The sequence below is a fragment of the Malus sylvestris genome, chromosome 9 (genome assembly GCF_916048215.2).
Source record: "Malus sylvestris chromosome 9, drMalSylv7.2, whole genome shotgun sequence".
Classification (NCBI taxonomy): domain Eukaryota; kingdom Viridiplantae; phylum Streptophyta; class Magnoliopsida; order Rosales; family Rosaceae; genus Malus; species Malus sylvestris.
Genome location: NC_062268.1, coordinates 33,502,136 through 33,527,609, shown reverse-complemented (window position 1 = coordinate 33,527,609; position 25,474 = coordinate 33,502,136). Strand labels below are relative to the sequence as shown.

At 38.9% G+C, this 25,474-nt stretch overlaps 3 protein-coding genes and 1 pseudogene across 10 annotated transcripts; all 4 read right to left on the bottom strand.

The window, feature by feature from the left end:
- The window catches only part of LOC126633990 (protein DJ-1 homolog D-like), a 71,906-nt pseudogene extending 65,179 nt beyond the window's left edge, over positions 1-6,727 (bottom strand).
- Positions 1,559-6,489, bottom strand: LOC126582133 (protein DJ-1 homolog D-like). 8 transcript variants are annotated; one of them, XR_007609273.1, is made up of 6 exons: positions 6,351-6,489; positions 5,909-6,188; positions 5,672-5,742; positions 3,607-4,046; positions 1,982-2,115; positions 1,559-1,862 (listed from the first exon to the last, which is right to left on the bottom strand). XR_007609273.1 is itself a non-coding variant. In XM_050246152.1 (5 exons), the coding sequence occupies exons 2-5, from the start codon at positions 6,057-6,059 to the stop codon at positions 3,899-3,901; spliced, it is 270 nt and encodes an 89-aa protein (XP_050102109.1). In that variant the 5' UTR covers positions 6,060-6,188; positions 6,351-6,489; the 3' UTR covers positions 3,805-3,898. The 8 variants fall into 8 exon arrangements, 4 of the variants coding, with proteins under 4 accessions (XP_050102106.1, XP_050102109.1, XP_050102108.1 ...); XR_007609271.1 differs by having other exon boundaries at positions 1,559-2,115; XR_007609272.1 differs by lacking the exon at positions 1,982-2,115 and having other exon boundaries at positions 1,559-1,922.
- A 552-nt stretch (positions 6,728-7,279) lies between the features above and the next one.
- On the bottom strand, positions 7,280-11,827 carry LOC126582126 (protein DJ-1 homolog D-like). The gene is made up of 4 exons (XM_050246143.1): positions 11,547-11,827; positions 10,287-10,727; positions 8,699-9,061; positions 7,280-7,646 (listed from the first exon to the last, which is right to left on the bottom strand). Exons 1-4 carry the CDS (start codon positions 11,721-11,723, stop codon positions 7,458-7,460), a joined length of 1,170 nt encoding a protein of 389 aa, XP_050102100.1. The 5' UTR covers positions 11,724-11,827; the 3' UTR covers positions 7,280-7,457.
- Positions 11,828-19,330: 7,503 nt separating this feature from the next.
- On the bottom strand, positions 19,331-23,113 carry LOC126582125 (protein DJ-1 homolog D-like). Its single transcript, XM_050246142.1, has 4 exons — positions 22,823-23,113; positions 21,711-22,151; positions 20,249-20,611; positions 19,331-19,717 (listed from the first exon to the last, which is right to left on the bottom strand). Exons 1-4 carry the CDS (start codon positions 23,006-23,008, stop codon positions 19,529-19,531), a joined length of 1,179 nt encoding a protein of 392 aa, XP_050102099.1. The 5' UTR covers positions 23,009-23,113; the 3' UTR covers positions 19,331-19,528.
- Positions 23,114-25,474: the final 2,361 nt, after the last annotated feature.

Sequence of the window (25,474 nt, the reverse complement as noted above, 5' to 3'; positions counted from 1 at the left end):
AGTCTGAACATATATGAATTTTATTTTACGCTGTTCATTTAAAGATATAATTCTTTACGGGAAATAGGTCCAAGAAAGGCTCTCTCAAATGGAAACAACGAACTGACAGAATCATCGGCACAGCCAGGGGTCTCGCCTATTTACATGAGGAATTTCATGTGTGCATCATACATAGAGATATAAAAACCAGCAACATCCTTTTGGATGATGGTTTCCAGCCAAGAATTGCAGATTTTGGGCTGGCAAGGCTTTTACCAGATGATCAGACTCATCTCAGTACCAGATTTGCGGGAACATTGTAAGTTACGTCACTTCCCACCAAGCATCGAACCCTGCAGGGTTTGGGATCACTGAACCTCATTTTGCCGCCTTTGGCACTAGGCTAATTCGGGATTCTTCTGCAATGAACACCGATATTGATAACGGTCTTTTAACCTACTCACGTTTTCTGTCCATAAACAGAAATGTTATGAATCTACTACGTAGGGCCGGTACACTAGAGCAACTCTAACAATTCGATCTTGTGTGACAGGGGATACACGGCACCAGAATATGCAATTCACGACCAGTTGTCCGAAAAGGCGGATACCTATAGCTACGGCGTGGTTGTCCTTGAAATCATAAGTGGCCAAAAGAGCAGTGAACTTAAATCCGATGCTATGGGTGAATTTCTACTTGAAAAGCTAACTTCCAAACTCTACATTATTTCTTCTCCCAGATTCCATCGAGATTATGAAATGGATCTTGTAATGCTTACATTTGTATAATAACTTTTTTACCTTTTTTTTTTTTTTTCACAATTTACATCCCTGGCTAGGCATGGAAACTGTATGAGAATGGTTCGCACGTGGAGTTGGTCGATGCAACCCTGGACCCAAATGATCATAAACCAGAAGATGTGAAAAAAATCATACAGATTGCTCTGATGTGCACTCAATCATCAGCTGCTCTGAGGCGAACAATGTCTGAAGTCGTTGTTTTACTCACAGGCACAAGCTCTTTGGAAAATAGTTCGCTTACTAGGCCGGTATTTATCAATTCTGATACGAAAGTCCGGGGAGACACATCAACCTCTACTAGTTCCTCCACATCGAATGCCACTGCATCTATTTCTCAACTTTCAGGTCGTTAAATGCTAACCTATTTAGGAAAGGAGTACAATCTTGCAACGCTTGTACATAAAGGTTTGAAAGTTTTCTTCGATTTCTACTTTCTTTGGTGTTTCGGGCTTTAATATGTAATGTGTTTCTCTTCGTTACTATGAAGTTTTGAAGATACTTAGCTTCAGAAATTTCTGTTTTATGTTCACACTTGGTTGTCATGTAAAGCACGTTTGTTTGTTATTCATGTTTGTAACTATAAAAGCTATATTATTTTCATGGAAGGGTTCATAAAATGAAGTGGAGAAGATAGCATATTAAGAGTGTCAAGAAAATGCGTTTCGTGGAGAGCTACTAGTATATATTCCTCTAGCTTATTAAGTATATTGAAATCTACGGTTTTCTGAAACAAGAAATGAAATATCTTAGTTGAGTTCTTGAAGAAGAAGAAAAGAGAATTGCAGAACTTAAAACTTTTCATTAACCACCTAAACTATTTTACACAAAATCTATTTATAGCTTGCCAATCTTAGTTTAACAACTGAGCTAACATTCAGCTTACATGTTAAGCAACCAGCATACAAGTGACTAGTGGCAACCTATCTGTTATTACTCCCCTCAATCTTAACGTGGGTTCCCCAGGTTAAGATTGCAGCAATGTCTAATAAAATCAGAATTTTGTAGCCCTTCGTGAACAAATCTGCCAGTTGCTCCTTTGTAGGTATGTATTGAACCAAAAGATCCCCTTTTTGAACCTTCTCTCTGACAAAGTGATAGTCAATATCGAGGTGCTTAATCCGAGAGTGAAATACAAGATTTGTACTGAGAGCAAGAGTAGACAAATTATTACAATGTAACAGAGGAGGAGAAGGAACAATTACATGTAAATCTCTCAAGATATTCCTTAACCAACACACATCAGCTACACAATGAGTTAATGCCTTCTACTCGGCTTCAGTAGAGCTCCTTGAAACTGAAGACTGCTTTTTGGATTGCCATGAGACAGGATTGGAGCCTAAAATACAACGTATCCTGTTATAGACCTTCTAGTGTTTATATGTGCAGCCCAGTCTGAATCAACATATGTTGAGAGAGTAGTACTAGAAACAGCTTATATCTCAAGCCAAAATGTCAAGAACCTTGAAGGCATCTGAGAATTCTTTTCACCGAGAAAAAAATGAGAGTATGTAGGTTGACTCTTATATTGACACAACATTGACAGCATGTGATATATCAGGTCTAGTAAATGTAAGATACTGAAGTGCACCTATTAGACTCCTATGTAAGGTAGGATCAGCCAATGGAATGCCTTCTGTGATGCAAATGTGAGAATGAGGTTTGGATGGAGTTGGTGCAGGCTTGCAATTTTCAATACCTGCCTTTTTAATTAACTTTTTGGTATACTTAGATTGATTAACAAACAAGTCTCCATTGTATTGATACTAATTTGAAGCCCATGAAAATAGGTAAGAACACCCATGTCCTTAAAATTAATAAGTTCACCAAGTTTACCAATGATTGATTGAACCTAATTAGCATCAGAACCTCTAATGATTATATCACCCACATACAGTAACAAGATCATATTGACCCCATCATGTTAATTTGACAAACAAGCTAGCATCAGAAGAGGAAACTTTGAATCACAGAGAAGGTAGTACTCTTGTAAACTTGGAATGCCATGCTCTAAGGGCCTGCTTAAGACCATATAAGGACTTGACTAATCTACAATCATATGATGAATCAGTAAAAGGTCGTACCCAGTGCACAAGGCTCCCGCTTTACGCAGGGTTTGGGAGAGGTGAATGTCGGCTAGCCTTACCCCCATTTTATGGGGAGGCTGTTCCCAAGTCTCGAACCCGAGACCTACCGCTCATGGGCGAAGGCACTTGCCATCGCACCAAGTGCGACCTCTATATGATGAATCAATAGGATCCACAAAACCTTGAGGTTGATGCATATAAACTTCCTTCTGCAAATCTCCATGAAGAAAGGCATTCTTAATGTTTAATTGTTTGAGAGACCATTTATGAGTAATCAATTCCTTGCTCCCGTGTAAAACCCTAAGCTACCATTCTTGTTTTATACCTAGCAACTGTACCATCAGAGTTTCTCTTTATTTTATAAACTCATTTACTTCCTACAACTGATCTATCAACATGAGGTGGAACCAGAACCCAAGTTCCTTGAGTTTTTAGAGCATCAAACTCTTCCTTCATTTCTTGTTGCCACAAAGGAACTAGGCAGCCCTAAAGGTCTTCGGTTCCTCCACATCAGTGATATTAGTCAAGAATGTATAACCAGAATAACTGATATCATTGTCAGTAATAAATAGAGATTATAATTCTGAAGGTTCAATAAAAAAATTATTAGGCAAGGAAGATGCAGTCAAATAAGCAGAACAATCTTGCCTATAAATAGACCCAGTCTTCAACCTTGTTTGCATAACATGATTATGAGAAGATTCCACAATACTAGAAGACAAAGAATCAATAGGTAAAATTACCTGAAGATGACTTGGATCAAGGACAGGTAACAAAGGAGGTTGTGGAGGAGTAGCACTTGAATGAGCATTTGAATTTTCAGGTTCCTGTGTTAATGATCTCAAAGATAATGATAAAGCTACTTCTGGGCTGGATGACATCACTGGAGTACTTGTATCTTGCTGAAACACTTGAGGCAATGTCACAATCAAAGGAGGAACCAGTCTATTGTTTGAAGTTTGGCAGGGAACAAGGTCTCATCACGAACTACATGCCTTGACAATAACAAATTTTTGGTTTGCAAATGATAACAGATTACACCCTTGTACCCCACTGCAGTGCATAGCCAAAATAATATAGATAAAGCTGATCTAGGCTGAAGTTTGTTGCTGTTGTAAAGTCTGAAAAAGGGATAGACTGCAGAACCAAATACCTTCCAGTGACCTAATGATGGAGGTTTCTTCTATAAAACAAAAAAAAGGAGAGTCCATTTGTAAGGATCTACAAGGCATTCTATTAATGAGATATATAACATGAGCACAAGCATGAAAAACCATAAACCTAGAGATAACCTTGTCTCTGACAATAGTGTGATAGCTGTCTCTACTATATGTCTATTCTTTCTTTCAACAAATTCATTTTGTTATGGAGTGTATAAACAAGAAATCGTATGATACACTTCCCTTGAGGCCAAAATTGTTCAAAATGATTACTAACAAATTCACCTCTACCATCTGATTGTAAACACTTAATAAGAGTACCAAACTGAACTGATATGAAAGTATAAAACTTCACAAATATTCCAAAAACATCTGATTTATTGCATAAGGGAAAGATCCATACAAACTTGGTACAATCATCCACACAGCTTACATAATACCTAAACCCTTGGATGGATTTTACTGGAGGACCCCAAATATCAATATGAATCCCTTCAAATGGTACTAAACATCTAGTAGATTAAGTAGGAAAAGCTAGTCTAGACATCTTCCCATTGATCAAATCAGAAAAAAAAATTACATTGTTTATCTACTACAGGACTTATGTGAGACTTCTTTACCATAACAGACAATACTTCATTAGTAGGATGGACCAACCTCTGATGCTAAAGAGTAGACTTTTTTAGCATAACAGACGATACTACATTAACCACTAATCAAAAGAAACATAAATTTTTATCAAATTTTAGGAAACAAAAGTCTAGTTGCTTATGGGGAAATTTCTTTTGTTAGTCCTAAAAATTACATAATTTACGTGGCGAGCAGGACTATCAATTAAGAGTTATCTACTTCCTTCGATGGCTTGATTGCTGATGCGGGCGTGCCAATTTCCTACCTAGCATAGTTGGGTGAATACCTTTGAATGTGGTAGTGTGGTGAAATGCGCTGTTGATTCCTATAACAAGTGACTTCAGCCGAGGAAAGAACACTCTCCGCCTTGGGTTCTATAACCTAAAGACAAGGTTATGCAAATTAGCATGAAGTTCTGGGCCTTTTGCCTCAGGTTCGACAGCCTCAACTATATTTGTGAAAACATAGCTTCGCCAACTCGGTATCAAAATGTACCATAAAAGTAGTTTAGCCATCTGAATGCCAAATTTTGAATGTAACCTGGAATATCTGATCATAGAACACTCCACTTAGCCGAGGAAAGTTGATGAAGGGACCTCTTTCGGTGAAAGAATCAAGGACTCTTTGTCGGCTGAGACTTAAAGATAGATAGCCAGTCAAACTTGAGAGACTCCACGTCTAACTAGACAGTCGTCGTCCGTCAACTGCCAACCCCACTGTCTAACCAAACATGATTCGTGCTGACGATTAGTCAAGCAATTAGTGTTTCACAGAAAGTTTGTGAGAAGTTTTGCTGACGATTAGTCTATATTCTTATTGAACAACTCCTCTCGGTTTTGTCCTCATCTCTAAGCTCATAATATATTTCTCCAAGACAATTACTACAATAATTAAGAATAATTAAGACTGGTAGTAATATCTAGGAAAAATATTAAGCTCAAGAATGATTACAAGGGCCGATAGTGCAAAGTTAGGCATAAACAGCTTCTTAAACAAAAGCTTATGCCAATAACCATACCTGCAGAAACACCAGCTGCAGCTTAAATCTGCGGCCCATGGCATAGGGATGCAACTGGTTTCCCCGAAGTCCTACATACAAATAACGTGAAGCATAATGTTACGGTTTTAACTTAGGACGTTAAAGATTAACAAATGAAAGCACAACTTACCCCACAGAGAAACAGGATCCTTCTATCAGAACCAGTTATATTGCCTCCTAGTACCTTCACAAAAAGCCTAATGAACTTGGGATTACCTTCATACGTAACCCCAGAAACTATATCACCGTCAACAACAGACGACATGACCTCGGGTTCTACCCAGTGAGCCCCAGTAGCAACCAAAACAGGTCTCACAGGCGGAAACCCTGTGCACTTCCGCCCTCTAATCGAGTCTGCAGCTGCCATGACAAGTAGAAGCAATTGGCTTTTTGGAGTCGGAAAACTTTCTCACCAATTCTACAACGTATGCATCCACAGCAAGATACTCAGGAGATCGCCCTCCTGATATTACTAGTCCATCGTAGTATTTAAAATCTGTGTCATCAAATGTTGCATTCAGTGTGAAATTGCAAAAATACATAGTAATTTTTGCTAATTTTTTTCCTAAAAGAGCGGGAAAACTAGCACTCAGTTTCTTTCTTCCAAATAAATGAATTAATAGAAGTAAAGACTGCAGAACAGAGGTGGTTGATTGACCTGGTGAGAAACTGAGAAGTAGAATGTTGATGAATGGCGGTGGGGCAGATGTCACCAGATTTCTTGCCAGGGCAGACCGCATCTACGGACACTCCAAACGCCTGCAATGCTTGAAACCGGACCACCACCTCATACTCTTCCATGCAGTCGCCGCACAGCAACACAACCCTCCTCTGCTCTCCTTTTCAATTCCCCGTTTCTTAGTTTCTTACTTTTCTTGCTTGGTTTTTCTTTTCCAGAGAGAAATCCAAGCGAATTCGGTGGATTCAACTCTGAGGCTGTAAAGGGGTAATGGAGGATGATTGAAGAAGAGATGGAAACTCGTATATGGTATATACACTTGAGCTGCCAATGCTTTGCTTGCTTACTAAACACATCGTAGATTTGAGCAACAAATAGCAGAACACGTCACGCTCATCGGGGCATCTTCACTCTGTTTTCCGACCATTAAATTCGACGTCTTACAGAAAACTTTGTTGTTGGTGCTTGGAGCTCAATGCTTCCAAGCTAGTTGTCGAGAAATCATAGTTGAAAGAGAGAGAGTATAATATAGGTCATGCTAAAAGCATAGTGATTGGTCGATGTCATGGCTCTGGATTTCCTTCCGCAATCTGTGGTCCACACAAACGACAGATTGGCCATTTGGGGTTACAACAATGCCAATTTTCTTCGCATGTCCAGTCCACTCCAGTCAGTACTTCCGGAGACTTCGACCATAATACACCCACACATGTACGTACATATCGACGTTTTCTATGATTCGGCTAACCGCACTTGGGGATACCAGGCAATCGGCCAAAGTGAGGTTAACTGTGTTAGAGAACATTCTATACATATACACACACATATATATGCTTGACGATAGGAACAAAAGATGGAGCGGCTGAGCTTTTTTCACGGTTAGATGTGCAACCATCGAAGGAAAGAAGTTACATGGAAATACGGCATATATAGATCAAAGAAAGAGTACGCCCTCGTAGATACAGACATCAACTTAGACATAACATACATGTCGCCTTTCGCTGGTCGAACATAGCATACACCTCTTATTATTTCAGAATAATAGTTAAACATAACTCACGCAAGCGGTTGACCTGGTAAATGGAGCTAGAATGATACTTGAACATCAAGCAATGTCATCAACTGAGAAATGAACTCTGGGTGGCCTGGCCACGCTGCTCCAGTAACCAAATTTCCATCCGTGAAGCAACGATCTATTGGATCAGGTTCCAGCCATGTGCCTCCCGAAAGAACCACATTAAGCTTCACCGCAGGGTATGCAGTACATTTCTTTCCCTGAAACGTAGCCATTTATAAACACTTACAACGTGTCCAAAAAGTGATTGAAGGGGCACAGTTACCTCACAAACAAAAAGCAAAAACACGAAACTTTCTAGCTTAATCACATCGGCACATCCATCAGAAGTCAGAACAAACATTCATTCAGGATGAACTAGGCAGATAATAGGTTCAAGAATTCAAATCGATGCTAAAGCAAAAAAAAATATTCCCATATAATTTGTTTTGCTAAACTAAACCTATGGTGTTTTGCTGCCGCCTCAAGGCCCACTTTGGGTACAGTTCATGAACATCTTTTAAGTTACTGATCTAGAGATCTGAACTCTAATCTGTTTTGGGCATACATAGTTTCCGTTACCTTTTACATTTTTCTACAATGTAAATGTACACGACCACACGTACAGAACATCTACTTTTTCTTTTTCATTAAGCATTGACATATCTAACAGGAGACTAGAACTTAAAATATTATTTTTCAGAAAAAGCAAAAAGCTAAGCTAAACACAGAAATGTACACTGTATTTGTATATCTACTTTTGAATTTGAAATTTCAAAATTTACAATTTTAATATGCTTAAAATTGATTTTGGATTCTTAAAGAATTTTGCGTCATTGTTTGTGAAACTTTATGTTATTGCATTCGTATTCAGTAATGGGATTGATCCCAATAAAACAGCCAGGAACTCATCCCCAAAAACCCATATCCCATATTAAAAAATGGGCCGCAGAAGCAATAAAATAATAAAGCTACCTAAACAGGGATTACAGCTTCACTTTGTTTCAAGTTGAACCAAATTATTGGAGGAACTCCTTTGGTTGCATCATAAGGAATGACCGAAATATCCATGAAAGTTGTAACAAAAACATTACTATGGTTGACAGCCGCACATGATTTAATCAGAGAAGGAAATAATCGAATTTGATTGAAAAACTTTAAAAATATGAACCAAAATGAAATTTGGATCAAACTTAAGGAAAAAGGCGCCTTGCTGAAGGAAGAGAGGTACTAATTGGGAATTGCTCTTAAATGATTATGTCAGTAACCATACCTGCAGAACACCAGCAGCAGCTAAAATCTGCTGCCCATGGCAGATGGACGCAACTGGTTTCCTGGCTTCAACAATTTGCTTCACTAATGCAATAACTTTCTCATCCAATGCCAAATATTCAGGAGCTCGACCTCCAGGGATTACAAGCGCATCGTAACTTGAGACATCTAGAGCTTCAAAATCAGCTGTTAAAGTAAAATTATGGCCCAGTTTCTCACTGTAGGTTTGGTCGCCTTCAAAATCATGGACAGCAGTTGCACAGATATCACCAGCTTTCTTCTTCGGGCAAACTGCATCAACATGGCATCCAAGAGCTTGAAGGGACTGAAAGGGCACAGTTACCTCATAATCCTCCATAAAGTCCTACAAATATTGAAGAGAGAAAGTGATTAGTAAATGAGAAATCTAACATTTTGATCATTGCCTAGAACAATACATACATAAGAATTAGCTCATAAAAAAATGACAAACCCCTTTAATTTCTTTTCAAAACGCGAATGCAAAGGAGTCAATCTTGATTTATTGACCATCTTATCACTGTTAAACAATCAGTAAGTTTGATTCTGAATAACAAGTAAAAGAACTAATTTGATGCAGGAGAGGTTAGATAACCATCCTATTAAAGCATACATGGTGGGCTAAGGTATGTTTTGTTGCATTCTAACTTTTGGCATTGTAAGTGGAAAAGTTTAGGTAGGCTCTGAAAGATTTGTTTTAAAAGGGTAACTAACGGACTGGTTTCAAGAAATTTGGTTGTATGACATTTGACAGCAACAAAGGGGTTGCGTCTGGAATTTGGAGAGCTAATTATTGTCTCGGGATATGGGAAAAGTCTGGAATTTCAGTGATGAAGAGGGGATGAAAAAGAATTCAACAGTACAGAAATAAGCAAGGGAGAAGATTCTCTAAGTTATGCATTCAAAATAACTGAACTTTGAAATTCTGGAGTAGTCTCTTAACTAAAGTAAAAGGAGTTATTTAAGTTCATAAGCCATTGACTTCACTACCTAACATGTTCCATATCCATAATTCATGCAAATGACCTGAAAAGTGGTTAGTATACATGTTTGGTTTTACTTTCACAATTCACACATTGACCTGCAAAACATTAGTCTTCTAATGTGAAGCACAACCCAAATAGGCAGAGCACTGAAGCATACAGGCAACAGGCAACAGGCAAAGCAGCATACATTACACACATAGGAATGCTTGATGAAACCCAACACCAAAATTGTGGACAATGTGGTAAAGCCTACCCAGGTTTCTCCCCTTTCTTTTTCGAAATAAATTGTCAAGGGATGGTTCCATCAATTATCATATTTTAAGTTTATCGTTATTCCCATTCATGCATATGCACAAACAAAGAAATTAATCAGTTTCACACTTTCAAGAGAACATACACCATTCCACCTATTCATGTTCGTAAATTATTTTGTTTCAGCTTAAGATTTGACTTCACCATAACATTTGTCATAAACAAAGTACGTCAAAACATAAATACTGTAAAGTCAATTTCACGTTCTTATATATTTATAAGCAATCACAAACTTATATTTCTCATTGCATTTCAAATGAAAATAGAACTTACTCCACAGAGAAAAAGGATCCTCCTATCTGAACCAGTTATGATTCCTCCCAATGCCTTAACAAATAGCCTAATGAACTCAGGATGGGCATCGTACGTGGCCCCGGTAATTATATTACCATCAACAACACAAGCGGACATGGTCTCGGGCTCCACCCAGTAAGCACCTGCAGCAACGAGTACTGGTTTGACAGGAGGGAACGCTGTACACTTCCGACCTTTAACTGAGCCTGCTGCTGCTAGGATCAGTTGCCCGTGGCAAATAGAAGCAATTGGCTTTCCAGAGTCAGAAAATTGTTTCACCAATTCTACAACTGACGCATCCAAAGCAAGATATTCAGGTGCCCGTCCTCCTGGTATTATTAATCCATCATACTTGTTAAACTCAATGTCATCAAATGAAGCATTGAGTGTAAAATTGTGACCCCGTGATTCAGAATAAGTCTGCAACCAAGAGCAAAAACACATTTACCCCCAAAAAGCATATTAAAACAAAGGGTATAGAAATACATATAGCTTTTGAGATTTGTAATTGTGCATACAGTACAAGTGAAAAGCATATCATGATACAGAAAACCTAGGTACAAGTGTAGCAAGTGATCGTGCCAAGAATTTGTTCAGGCTATCTGTCCCCTGAACACGACCTATTTACAGGTCAGTTAAGGAGCTCATAACGAGTGAGCAAACACTCTAACAAACCTCCTGGTTTTTGCTCCCTTCCACACAAACTAGCATCAAGTTGTTAGTGAGAATTCCACAGTCTCAACTGGGTAGATGTTTGCATTTGATTTCTACCACGCCAAATAAATTCGGTATCAGAAATTATGCGACCTAATATAAATGCTACATCTTGAAATTTGTCAAACTGATAGAGTGAATCTACTGAATAATAAACTTTCCCCCTCTTGTCTATAAATTAGGGCTACAGTTCATTGGTTGACAAACTCTACCAATCCAAATTAATGTGAGAGTTGTAACCATTCCAATCTTTGGGGCAAATACCTTGTTTGGGTTTTACAAATTCAAGTTAAGTAATCATTCTATCTAAAGCAAGCAACTTGTAGCTCAGTTGGTTCATAACTTTCAACCATTGCCCCCGAGTTCGGTCCCTCCTCCCCATACAAGTTGTATCAAAAGAGAATCAATACAATAAAATCTTTTATCTAATTGATCGTGCTTTGATTACAAAGTAGAAAGGGACCAATCGGGAATTGAGAGTATAGTATGACTAATTGACTATGAAAAGCAGAGAGGTGAGGTCACCTGGTGAGCAGGAGAAAGTTCATGAATGGCAGTGCGGCAGATATCACCGGACTTCTTGGCAGGACAGACGGCGTCGACGGAGACTCCGAATGCCTGCAAAGCTTGAAAGGGGACCATCGCCTCATAGTCTTCGACGTAGTCACCCAATACCATCAGCACTCTGCGCCCCTTCGCCATTTCTTTTCTCTTTTTCTTGGTTTTTCAGAGAGGGGGAGAGAGAGAGGTGAAGCTGGGTGGACTAAATTGTGAAAGTGGATAATGAAACCCAAATATCCCATGCCTTCGGCAGGCGCAGACCGAAGCGTTCTTGGAAACTTCTGGACGGAGATCTATGACAGGACCACGTTGTCCCTTGGTTATCGTGGCAATTTCCCATTGTTTTTTGTTTTTGATAGGGTGCAAGTTGGATTGAAAATTCCGGCCCAGACTAAAAAATCCCCGAGCCCCAACTTTTTTTATTTAAAAAAAAAATTCGAAAGATTTAGCAAACAATTAAAATGTATCTATCTACTCGATTGAAATTTATTATGTTTATTATTATGTTTAGATATGTTATTTTTTATATTTAATTATACTATTATATATTAAATGTCCAAGAATTCAAAAAAAAAATTTGAATGGTGGATACATAAAAATTGAAAAATCTTAAAAGTCTAGCGAAATGTAAGAGATTCAAATTATGTTTTGAAAATTCTAAAATAAAACTGACTCTGAAATTTTTTATAAATTCCAAGGATCCAAAATTCTGAAATTAGAACTAACATTTGATTCCAATTCTTTTTTGGATTGGCATTGCAATGCTTGTTTTATTTTTTTAAAAAAAAGTTGAAATTACATCATAAAATTAATTGGAAGTATGAAAATTAGCTCAACTTGCTTCTATGCAAAGCCCCTCATGTTTTGAGAAAGACAAAAAATTTCCATCTTTTTCTAGCTAAAATAATTTCAACGTTGAATCTATTTACTTTTGCATTATTTGTATTAGCAAACAAATAATATGTCATGACTGATGAATGAGAATAATACTACTAAATTTGTAATGAAGTACAATGGCGAACAAATTACCTCCACCTTTCTTCATATCTAATTTCTCTCATATATTCCTCTATATATAGCAAAAAATATGAAAGATAAAGACTAAACGAAATGGTTACAAAACGGCTGCTTGTGTTGTGTTATCAATTATGGTTTTGTTCGTGGCATTACATATTGTCAATCCAACGAAAAAAATATCTCATATGATGTGGCCCTTATTTTACAGCTATAGGATGGTTGTGAAAAGTGCAAGTTAAAATTAGTTGTTGTAGAACGATTTCAAATACGCGGTGCCAAAATAAATAAATAAATAAAACTTAAGCTGCTTATTAGAGCATTTCGAAAAGAATTGTCAAATTAATTTTGAGGATGACATTTCAATTTGACATTAGATATGTATTACCCTTCTTCTCCACCCAGTATGCAAAAAATTATATTATTTTATTATGAAAAATTAAAAGAGTAATAGCAATCATAATGATACTATTTAGTTTTAACTATTATAACTCTCCACCTTGGAATTGAATCTTCGGTTAGAGATTTTTTTTTTTTTTTGTAAGAGATTTTTTTTTTAATTTTTTTTTTAGCAAACGATATTATCTAAGGAGTGAGGGAGTTTGTAAGAGATTTTTATTTTTTTTATTTTTTCTTTTAGCAAACGATATTATCTTAAGAGGTGAGGGAGTGGGTTAAGCCTTACAACAATAACAACAACAAAGCCTTTTCCCACTAAGTGGGGTCGGCTATATGAATCCTAGAACGCCATTGCGCTCGGTTTTGTGTCATGTCCTCCGTTAGATCCAAGTACTCTAAGTCTTTTCTTAGAGTCTCTTCCAAAGTTTTCCTAGGTCTTCCTCTACCCCTTCGGCCCTGAACCTCTGTCCCGTAGTCACATCTTCGAACCGGAGCGTTAGTCGGCCTTCTTTGCACATGTCCAAATCACCGAAGCCGATTTTCTCTCATCTTTCCTACAATTTCGGCTACTCCTACTTTACCTCGGATATCCTCATTCCCAATCTTATCCTTTCTCGTGTGCCCACACATCCCACGAAGCATCCTCATCTCCGCTACACCCATTTTGTGTACGTGTTGATGCTTCACCGCCTAACATTCTGTGCCATACAACATCGCTGGCCTTATTGTCGTCCTATAAAATTTTCCCTTGAGCTTCAGTGGCCTACGACGGTCACACAACACGCCGGATGCATTCTTACATTTCATCCATCCAGCTCGTATTCTATGGTTGAGATCTCCATTTAATTCTCCGTTCTCTTGCAAGATAGATCCTAGGTAGCGAAAATGGTCGCTTTTTGTGATCTTCGCTAGATTGCTCCGGTCATTGGTGTGGATAAGTATATAAATGGATAGAGATAGGAAAGCAAACACAAGATGTACGTGGTTCACCCAGATTGGCTACGTCCACGGAATATAAGAGTTCTCATTAATTGTGAAGGGTTTACACAAGTACATAGGTTCAAGCTCTCCTTTAGTGAGTACAAGTGAATGATTTAGTACAAATGACAGTAGGAAATATTGTGGGAGAATGATCTCGTAATCACGAAACTTCTAAGTATCGGAGTGTGGTGTCGTCTTGACTTGCCTTATCTGTCTCATAGGTAGATGTGGCATCTTCTCTGGAAGTAATCTTCCTCCATCCATGGGTGGTATCTTTAACTGGTGGAGATGCACAAGGTAATGTATCAATTTCACTTGAAGCTTACTTGTAGTTTCAGGCTTGGTCAAGCGCGATACAAACCATGTAGTAGGAGTCCCCCAAGTCGCCAAGCTAGGGGTCTGCTGAAAGAGGTGACAGACAAGGTAAGCAATCAGAGCTCCGACTGATTGTTCACCTTCTCCCCATCTTGCAGCAGCATGAAGGATAAAGAGAAGAAAAATGAGAAGAGATGATATGAGATACTTTTGCTTTTGAAGAAGTAACTTTCCACAGGCTTATTCTTGAACTGAGTTGGAGGGTTTTCTGGTTTCCTCCAGAGTATAAGGCCGACTGAAGAATTTGAGGGTCAAAACAAGTCCATCAAATCTAGAGTACGTTCCACCCTGCTGATATGGGATACTTTTGCTTTTGACAGAGTAATGGATGTATCGGCACGTGTGCTGTTACGCTTGTCTCCACATGCTTCCTTGTATCCTTTGCACTTGCCCTATCTGTTCCTCAAGCAGATGCGGAATCTTCCCTGGAAACATAAGATGTTGAAGATGAGTACTCGAGAGCAATGGCAGGTAAGTAATTAGGTAAGGGGTTCCAGGCAGTCAGTTCCTGGCTGGAAGCTTGATTCCAAGTGCTGACTGATTGCTCCCTTTCTCCTTGTCTTGCAGGTAAAAACAAGGCCAAAGGAAAAGACAGGGAAAAAGCATGATATGGGATACTCTTGCTTTTAACCCTGATGATATGAGATATTCTTGCTCTAGTATAGCTTGTTTGCAGAGGTATTATCGGGGGGAAAGAAAGCTGAATATTTCGAAAGGCTTCGTTGGGAGTGCCCTCTCAGATATGATGAAGGGTTGAGCATTTTTGCAGGTCTGCCTGTCCGTTGGGGATGGAGGTCGACATATATAGGAGTCTCCCTAACAACAAGTAGTAATGTTATTCCTTTACCCTGCTTGGTCATAGCACGGTAGTGGGAGCTGTCAGTTTCACATGTTTTAACTCTGTCAGAGCACTTTGAAAAAGTGGTCTGTGGTATCTGGCTCTCGAGATTCGGAGAACGATGCTTCTTCGATTTTTGAGAAAGCAATCATGCTGGGGGTCTGGCTCTCGAGATTCGGAGAGCAGTGTCTCTTCGATTTTTTAGGAAGTAATCATGTTGGGAGTCTGGCTCTCGAGATTCGGAGGGCGGTGCCTCTTCGATTTTGGAGCAAGCAATCTTGTTGGGAGTGTTGTCTCGAATGTGAGTAAAGGTTGGGCATGTTTGCTGGTCTACCTTGCCACGAAGCACAAAGGTTGACACACATGGACTTTCCAATTATCCAGCAATGGTACTGTTCCTTTACCATCTCTTCGATTTTGAGAAAGTAGTCATGTTGGGAGTCTGGCTCTCGAGATTCGGAGGACAGTGCCTCTTCGATTTTGGAGCAAGCAATCTTGTTGGGAGTGTTTTCTCGAATGTGAGTAAAGGTTGGGCATGTTTGCTAGCCTACCTTGCCACGAAGCACAGAGGTTGACACACAGGGACTTTCCAATTATCCAGCAGTGGTACTGTTCCTTTACCCTTGTGGGTAATAATATGGTAGCTAGACCTTCAAAATTTATGTGTCTAAACTTTGTTAGTGCTATTTCTTTGCTATTCTTTTACCTTTCTTGGTCAGAGCGATGTAGTGGGAGCTGCAAGCTTCACGTGCTCAACTTTGGCAGAGAACTTTGGCAAAGTTATCTGTGGTACCCATGAGCTATTGTTGCATGTGGGAAGTGGGTGATTGAACAGTAAGATTCATGTGCTTTCTACTTCACCAGAAGTCTTCGACAGAATGCCCATAATTTCTGCAAAGCTGAGTGTGCGTGTGACAGGTGCTGACAAGGCTAGAAAAGTAGGTGCCTCTTCGATTTCTGAGATCGGCCCTCGTGGTCTCTGAGCAGCCCAGCTTTTGAGAAAGCGAGCGCCTCTTCGATTGATTCGGAGAACGATGCCTCATCGATTTTTGAGAAAGCAATCATGCTGGGGGTCTGGCTCTCGAGATTCGGAGAGCAGTGTCTCTTCGATTTTTTAGGAAGTAATCATGTTGGGAGTCTGGCTCTCGAGATTCGGAGGGCGGTGCCTCTTCGATTTTGGAGCAAGCAATCTTGTTGGGAGTGTTGTCTCGAATGTGAGTAAAGGTTGGGCATGTTTGCTGGTCTACCTTGCCACGAAGCACAAAGGTTGACACACATGGACTTTCCAATTATCCAGCAATGGTACTGTTCCTTTACCCTCTCTTCGATTTTGAGAAAGTAGTCATGTTGGGAGTCTGGCTCTCGAGATTCGGAGGATGGTGCCTCTTCGATTTTGGAGCAAGCAATCTTGTTGGGAGTGTTTTCTCGAATGTGAGTAAAGGTTGGGCATGTTTGCTAGCCTACCTTGCCACGAAGCACAGAGGTTGACACACAGGGACTTTCCAATTATCCAGCAGTGGTACTGTTCCTTTACCCTTGTGGGTAATAATATGGTAGCTAGACCTTCAAAATTTATGGGTCTAAACTTTGTTAGTGCTGTTTCTTTGCTATTCTTTTACCCTTCTTGGTCAGAGCGATGTAGTGGGAGCTGCAAGCTTCACGTGCTCAACTTTGGCAGAGAACTTTGGCAGAGAACTTTGGCAAAGTTTTCTGTGGTACCCATGAGCTATTGTTGCGTGTGGGAAGTGGGTGATTGAACAGTAAGATTCATGTGTTTTCTACTTCCCCAGGAGTCTTCGACAGAATGCCCATAATTTCCGCAAAGCTGAGTGTGCGTGTGACAGGTGCTGACAAGGCTGGAAAAGTAGGTGCCTCTTCGATTTCTGAGATCGGCCCTCGTGGTCTCTGGGGAGCCCAGCTTTTGAGAAAGCGAGCGCCTCTTCGATTTCTGAGATCGGCCTTCGTGGTCTTTGAGCAGCCCAAATTTTGAGAAAGCAAACGTCTCTTCGATTTCTGAGATCAACCCTCGTGATCTCTAAGCAGCCCAGCTTTTGAGAAAGCAAACGCCTCTTCGATTTCTGAGCAGACGCCTCTTCGATTTCTGAAGCTCCGTCGAGTGCAGATTTTTATAGGGGCTGGCATTAAGTTCCAAAGCACACTTGAATCTCCACCAGTAGAAGCTTCATTCTTGCACTTCTAAGATCTTGATTTGTCCGACCTCTTCTCTCTTCAACACCTTTGAAAATGTCTGGCCCCTCCGACCGTCGTTTTGACTTGAACCTTGTTGAAGAGGCAGCCCCGCCTTCTCCAGACAACATATGGCGCCCATCCTTCGTCTCCCCTACTGGTCCTCTTACCGTTGGGGATTCCGTGATGAAGAATGATATGACCGCTGCGGTGGTGGCCAGGAACCTTCTCACTCCCAAAGATAACAGACTACTTTCCAAACGGTCTGATGAGTTAGCTGTTAAGGATTCGCTAGCTCTCAGTGTTCAGTGTGCAGGTTCTGTGTCTAATATGGCCCAACGCCTATTTGCTCGAACCCGCCAAGTTGAATCATTGGCGGCTGAAGTGATGAGTCTCAAACAGGAGATTAGAGGGCTCAAGCATGAGAATAAACAGTTGCACCGGCTCGCACATGACTATGCTACAAACATGAAGAGGAAGCTTGACCAGATGAAGGAAACTGATGGTCAGGTTTTACTTGATCATCAGAGATTTGTGGGTTTGTTCCAAAGACATTTATTGCCTTCGTCTTCTGGGGCTGTACCGCGTAATGAAGCTCCAAATGATCAACCTCTGATGCCTCCTCCTTCTAGGGTTCTGTCCAGTACTGAGGCTCCAAATGATCCCCCTCCGGTGCCTTCTCTTTCTGGGGCTCTACCGACTGCTGAGACTTCTCCTAAGCAACCTTTGTGAAGGCTCCCTCTTGTGTGTTTATTTTGACTCATGTATATGTACATATTTGTAGCTTATCGGGGATATCAATAAATAAGCTTTCCTTCATTTCAACGTATTGTGTTAAATACACCAAAGCCTTCTTCGCTAAATTCTTTGAATTTTCTTTTGTTGAAGCTTGTATGTTGAAGCTTTCTGAGTGGAGCATGTAGGTTGGGGTAGTGTTCCCTTAATTTTCCGAGTGAGGAAAACTTCTCGGTTGGAGACTTGGAAAATCCAAGTCACTGAGTGGGATCGGCTATATGAATCTTAGAACGCCATTGTGCTCGATCCTGTGTCATGTCCTTCGTTAGATCCAAGTACTCTAAGTCTTTTCTTAGAGTCTCTTCCAAAGTTTTCCTAGGTCTTCCTCTACCCCTTCGGCCCTGAACCTCTGTCCCATAGTCGCATCTTCTAATCGGAGCGTCAGTAGGCCTTCTTTGCACATGTCCAAACCACCGTAACCGATTTTCTCTCATCTTTCCTTCAATTTCGGCTACTCCTACTTTACCCCGGATATCCTCATTCCTAATCTTATCCTTTCTCGTGTGCCCACACATCCAACGAAGCATCCTCATCTCCGCTACACCCATTTTGTGTACGTGTTGATGTTTCACCGCCCAACATTTTGTGCCATACAGCATCGCCGGCCTTATTGCCGTCCTTACACTAGGAAAATTCCTCTTTGACAATGATCGAACGTAAAACCCCTCACTTTTAAATAAAGATAAATACTATTGGACCATAGTATTAAACAGCAAGTTAGAGATGGTCTAAGCTAATATAGAACTTTTTATGGAATGAAAAGACCGAAAAGCCCCTTTTTATAAGGCCCTTTTCCAGCATTTCCTCTCTCAATCTCTCTCTCTCTCTCTCGCTCTCTCTCAATGAAAATGCAAGGAGGTGAGAATGGTTTTACATATCTCGTTTTTCCTACTCAAGCTTTCATGCATGTGAAATCCGCTGTTTAATTTTGCTGAGCAGATCACATTTCCCTGCAAAGTTCGTTTTTTTTTTTTTTTTTTTTTTTTGAGTTGAGCAATATTGTCTTTTAAGTTATAAATTACCACTGACGGAGTTCGAACCCACGTCGTCATACAACGGCGTCACTCCTCTCCACGTGGTAGAGGGCCACCTGCCCCTGCAAAGTTAAAGTTAGCCCTAGATTTAGGTTTTGGCGATGTCTTCTATCGATGTCAGTTCGTCCTTCCAATACCAACTATATTATTAACAATACCGAGTTTCATCCGCAACCAAAACTTGCATAGAACATGGCATATACAGTTCAAAATTAGAGTATCACTTGGTCCCTCATCAAAACGCAAGTCACCTTAACATACATGCCGTTTTCTTTATTGAATTACACATACAACAAGCAAGCGTCTGACCTGGTAAGAAGCAACTAGAATGATACTCGAACATCAAGCAACGCCATCAGTTGAGAAATGAACTCTGGGTGGCCTGGCCAAGCTGCTCCGGTAACCAAATTTCCATCAGTGAAGCAACGATGTATGGGATCAGGTTCCAGCCATGTTGCTCCCGCCAAAACCACATTAAGCTTCACTGCTGGGTATGCAGTACATTTTTTTCCCTACAAATGTAGCAAGTTTAAAACCATTAGGACATTGTGAAATGTTCCTAAAGTGCAAAAGGTCAGTTGACTACCATTCACAAGAATTAGAAGCAATTACAAACAGACTAGAACTTCACGGTGTTTGCAACAGTTATAACAGCCTTACCTCTAGTCATGTTCCTTAAGCACACCCTAAACCTAAATGGGATCTTAAATGTTGTTAATTCAGCAAACGTTTATACGAACATTTTATTTTACAGCTTATAGTACAATAACATTCTTTTACCCAGGCTTAAGTTCTTAGTCTAATTCAAATCTGATTACGTTCTGTTTTCAGATGTGAGCATAGGATATTGCTTTTCCATCTTGTGTACTTTAATACCCAAAATAACCTTATAATTTTTTTATAGGATCTAGTTTTTTCTGGTACGAGGCATTGTGACAGAGGGTTTGATTTAGCTTTTCCTGATGTGTAGTTTGGCATAGGAGATTAAAAAGAAAGGTACTAAGTTGAAAACAGCTTTTAAATAACTACGTTAATAGTCTTACCTGCAGAACACCAGCAGCAGCTAAAATCTGCTGTCCATGGCAGATGGATGCGACTGGTTTATTAGCATCCACAATCTGCTTCACTATTGCAATAACTTTCTCATCCAAAGCTAAATATTCTGGAGCTCGGCCTCCCGGGATTACAAGAGCATCGTAGCTTGAGATATCAAGTGCATCAAAGTCAGCTGTTAAAGTGAAATTATGGCCCAGCTTCTCACTGTAGGTTTGATCACCTTCAAAATCATGGACAGCAGTTGCACAGATATCACCAGCTTTCTTCTTCGGACAAACTGCATCAACATGGCACCCTAGGGCTTGAAGGGCTTGAAAAGGCACGCCTATCTCATAATCTTCCATGAAGTCCTAGAAATTTTGAGGTAGAGAAAGTGAATGATGCTTAGTAACTGTGAGACATAAACATTTTGAGCATAGACTAAAATCATATGCAGATAAAACTTAGCTCACAAACATATATGACAAGCCCCATTCAAATTTTTGTTAACAGGTTACTTGATTTGCACTGAACCAAACATAGCAGCCAATCTTTTATTAATTGATCATCATGTCACTGTTGTTCAACAACAAATTTGCTCCAGTACAAGATGTACAAGAAGTATTTTGACGTGGGATAGCATAACCAACAAACCTGCCAGGTAACAACACTTATACGGAGGGATTTACTGCTTTTATCTTGTACTGTTAACATTTGGCAGTGTAGAGAAACGAGTTTAGGTAAGCTTCAAAGTCTTAGGTTTTAAAGGGAACATAAAGTTCTAGTTTGATTCTTAATTTAGGTTGAATGAAATCTGACAATAACTAATTTATCGATTTGGGACAGTGTTGGGACTTTAGAGAGCAAAAGGTCGTACCCAGTGCACAAGGCTCCCGCTTTACGCAGGGTCTGGGAGAGGTGAATGTCGGCTAGCCTTACCCCCATTTATGGAGAGGCTGCTCCCAAGTCTCGAACCCGAGACCTACCGCTCATGGGCGAAGGCACTTGCCATCGCACCAAGTGCGACCTCTTGTTGGGACTTTAGAGAGCAAACTAATAAATTAACATATGAGAAATCTTTGGTGTTTTTGAGATTTAGTTGGGTGAACAGATAGAAGAATTAAACAGTGAACAGAAAATCAAGGAAGAAAATTTCAGAGTGATTTATTCGAAGGGACGAACTTCATTAATTCTTTTGTTTTTAAGTTTATTATTATAATTCCAATTCATGCATCTACAGTGGACAAACAAAAATTCTTTACAATTGCATTGCGTGTATTGTGTTCCAAGTGTATAAACTATTCACCTGTTCACGAAGAAGGGTTCATGGGCACATAGACCATTTTCACCCTTACACATATTTGTATATGCTGGGTTTCTACAGTATAGTGATTATCAATATCTTATATATACTTATGGGAATCACTATGTTATACTTCTCATTGCATTGTAAAGGAAATGAACACTTACTCCACAGAGGAACAGGATCCTCCTATCTGAACCAGTTACGTTACCCCCTAGTGCCTTTATGAAAAGCCCAATGTACTCAGCATGACCTTCAAATGTAGCTCCAGTAATTAAATTCCCATCAGCAGCACACCCCGACATGGTCTCAGGTTTTACCCAGTATGCACCTGCAGCAGCAAGTACAGGTCCCAGAGTTGGGTATGCTGTACACTTGCGCCCTCTAACTGAGTCTGCAGCTGCTAGGACCAACGGACCATGGCAAATAGCAGCAATTGGCTTTCTGGAGTCCGAAAATTTTCTCACCAATTCCACAACCGATGCATCCATAGCAAGATATTCAGGAGCTCGTCCTCCTGGTATTACTAATCCATCATATTTCTCAAATTCAACGTCGTCAAATGTTGCATTGAGCGTGAAATTGTGACCCCGTGATTCAGAAAAAGTCTGTAAGCGGAAAAAATACAAATAACAAAAACAAAACGGATTAAAACACATGAACATAGCTCTCAATATTTGAATATGCATACAGTACAAATGAAACACAGATCATGATTCAAAAAAAAACCAAGCTTGTCCATTGTTAGAGTATCTCCAATCAATGAGGGCACTCTTAAATATTGATTAGCAACTGATTTCTAGTGCCGAAAACTGATCCCAAACTTCGAAAGGGCACATTGTAAGAGTAGAAAAATTCAAGTGAAGTACCATCCAATCATTTAGTTATAACTATTATAACCACCTTCTGATTGATTGTTAGTCAATTACAAAGTATAAAACTTGTCCTTGTAAGACATGAATCATGAATCTAGAAGATCATGAGAGATGAGGAGCTTTATCCAGTTTTTCTTTTCCTATAATCTCCACTAAACTCATATAAACTACGGGAATGGGGCACTGGAACTTGGGTGTAGAAAGGGAAGCCCTATCTAGATTGATCATCTATTTAATTACATTGATGATTCAAGTTTTGATTACTAATATAATTAATCGGTAAAACAGATTAGCAATCCTAAAAATTGATTCAGTCAAGTAATCAAAGTATGTAAAATGGCTAAACCAAAACTTGAGTGTATGAATTTAAAAGTTTGCAGATGTAGTTGAGTTCAGCTGATCACCTGGTGAGCAGGAGAGTATTGTTCAACGGCGGTGGGGCAGATGTCGCCGGCTTTCTTGGCAGGACAGACGGCGTCGACGGTGACTCCGTAGGCCTGCAGGGCTTGGAATGGGACCATGGCCTCGTAGTCTTCCATGTAGTCCCCACATAGTAACAGCACCCTGCGTCCACCTTTTCCACTCGCCATTTCTTGCAATTTTCACTCCTTTATTTCTTCTTGGTTCGGAGAAAGAGAGAGGTATTCATCCTAAAACATAAATAAAAATTAGAGTGGACTAAACTGTATCTTTTTCTATTCGTTTGTTGGCATTTGGACAAGGATCCTCTTTGGATTCTTTTTACGAGGATCACTCATCGTGTCTGTTTATCGTGAAATATTTGGAAAAATAATCAGAATTTAGATCCTATATAGAATTATAGCCACAATGTTAAATATATAATAATTATAACCAAAAGTTGATATAAGAGTACTAAAATACCCCTAATGGCTAAAACCTTCCTCGTTTGCTACTCTTAACCGTGAAAAAAAAATCGACCTTCAAGATAAAAAAAGATTTGAAAACAATCCAGAGGGGCTTCAAAATTCCTAGTCCCTAGATTGCTGATTTGGGTTCAACCTTATTCCTTTTGGCACCATTTGTGAATCCCCAAATTATTTTCCATCTTGAAATCTGATGAAACAATTAGAATTTGTTAATTTTGATTTATTCCATCATAAACTTGGAAGAAAGCCGATAAAAAGACCCACTTCTAACAATTTTTTTGTCCAGAACGTTGTTAAGTTTTGGAAGACATAAGTAAAAGAATGGGAAGTAGAAAAAGAAAAAACAGAAGACCAAAACCATTGAATTAGACATCTCCGCTCTCAATCGTCAACTGGATTCATATAAGGACTGAAGAAGAACTAAAAGAGCTTGAAATGTGATAGCTGAAAGGATTTAGGAATTTTGTGTTCAAAGGCTCTTACTTCAAATCCAATTGAAAGGGAAGTGGAATACGTGGAATCTGTTGAATCCATCTACTGTGGTTTGCATATTTTAATTTTGCACTTTGGTAATTTTAAGGGTATATTAGTATTTTTATGTCAACTTTTGGTTATAATTATCATCAATTTAAAAAGGTAGCTATAATTCTATATAAGGTCCAAATTGTGGTTATTTTTCCAAATTTCCTGTTTATCATACGATTATTTTTATTTTTTGTCAGGTATTGTTTATATTCAATTTTAAATAAAGAAATTCAAAATGATTTCTGACCGCAAGCAAGATGACAGATGAACAGACACAATAAAGTAATTTCTAAAATTCTCACAAATATGATCATATTCCTGGGCATTTGAGCTACTCTAGCCTTAAACTTATTAACAAGTCAGGTTGTTATTGAGTCACCTATTAAGAATTTATTAATTAGTCGAATCATTATTGGGTCATTACTAAGAACCTGATGTTTTACCAAATTTAGGCATTAGGCATGACAAATTTTTGCATGACTCGTTAATCCAAGACGAAACTACATGACCCGTTAACGAACTAGGTTGCCATTATGTCACATGTTAAGAACTCCTTAGGATAATGAATTTGATATGACACGACCGATAAATTTGAATATAAAAGAAAAGGTGAAAATTATACTTAAAAACTCATAACGTGGCAAGCTTTGAGTGGATAATATTGCTACTCAGTATTATCTAGTGGCAAGTTGTGCTGTGCACAAGTTTTTTTCGGTAAAATTAGACTAAATGACAGTTTTGTAGGGCAAATCAATTAATAAGCCAATCACAAAAAATTAGATGTTAGATCATACTTGTTTATTCTACTTTGTTATCACACTGTAATCTTAATGGAAAACTTTTAGAAATGTTATGTGAAATTTTACATTTTTTTTTAATTTGTCACTAAGCAATTGTCGTATCAACTTTTCGAAATCATTAATTTATCATCTTACCTTAACTCCGTTAAGTTTTTCATCCAATATAAGTCATATGCCTAGCACATGACTTATGTCTAGGGTTATTTCGGACTTTCGACCTCCTTTTCACAAGTTCTTTACTTCTCTTTAATACAAACCCTTAAACTTTGGGCGCTAGTTAAAACACGTGGGTTATTTGGATTTTTTGAATAAACAATATTATCTACACTAATGGAAATAGAAAATATTTAGACTTTAGAACTTAAATAAGATATCCTTTAGATTCTAACATGAATGGTTTGTAAATCTAACTTCCGTCTGTCCATTTAAAACTCAATGTTATGTCATATCAAAGTACTTATAGTACTATCATTATTTACCAATATTTTCATCTGAAAATTTCTACTCAATCATCAATTAATCCTTAAAAATAAGAATTACATTTCCACATATTAAATGAGCTATACTCAAATCAAATTTCAAAATGATGGAGTTATGTAACCGTAGACAAAGTGGATACATTACTTTAGGGGGTGTATTCAATTGAGATTTTGAGGGATTTTAATTCTTTTAATGAATCTAGGGGTATTCAATCAGGATTTTAAGTGATTCTCTGAAATTCAAGGTGTATTCAATTAGAATTTTAAGATAGTTTATTAAAATCCTTAGAAATCCGAGTGTATTCGATTAGGATTTTAAAGAAGTTTATAACATTCCAGATGTATTCAATTAGAAATTGATTTTA

Bases quoted from the DNA above. Each gene is read 5' to 3' on its own strand.
- LOC126582133 (XM_050246149.1), bottom strand. From the start codon at position 6,059: ATGGCAGCTGCAGACTCGATTAGAGGGCGGAAGTGCACAGGGTTTCCG. The intron at 5,743-5,908 runs GTAATCCCAAGT...ATTTGTATGTAG, and splicing joins TTCTGGGGTTACGTATGAAG to GACTTCGGGGAAACCAGTTG. The intron at 4,047-5,671 runs GTATGGTTATTG...TTTGTTTTATAG, and splicing joins TGCAGCTGGTGTTTCTGCAG to AAGAAACCTCCATCATTAGG.
- LOC126582126 (XM_050246143.1), bottom strand. From the start codon at position 11,723: ATGGCGAAGGGGCGCAGAGTGCTGATGGTATTGGGTGACTACGTCGAA. The intron at 9,062-10,286 runs GTAAGTTCTATT...CAATATTTGTAG, and splicing joins GGATCCTTTTTCTCTGTGGA to GACTTTATGGAGGATTATGA. The intron at 7,647-8,698 runs GTATGGTTACTG...GCTACGTTTCAG, and splicing joins CTGCTGCTGGTGTTCTGCAG to GGAAAGAAATGTACTGCATA.
- LOC126582125 (XM_050246142.1), bottom strand. From the start codon at position 23,008: ATGGCGAGTGGAAAAGGTGGACGCAGGGTGCTGTTACTATGTGGGGAC. The intron at 20,612-21,710 runs GTAAGTGTTCAT...CAAAATTTCTAG, and splicing joins GGATCCTGTTCCTCTGTGGA to GACTTCATGGAAGATTATGA. The intron at 19,718-20,248 runs GTAAGACTATTA...CTACATTTGTAG, and splicing joins CTGCTGCTGGTGTTCTGCAG to GGAAAAAAATGTACTGCATA.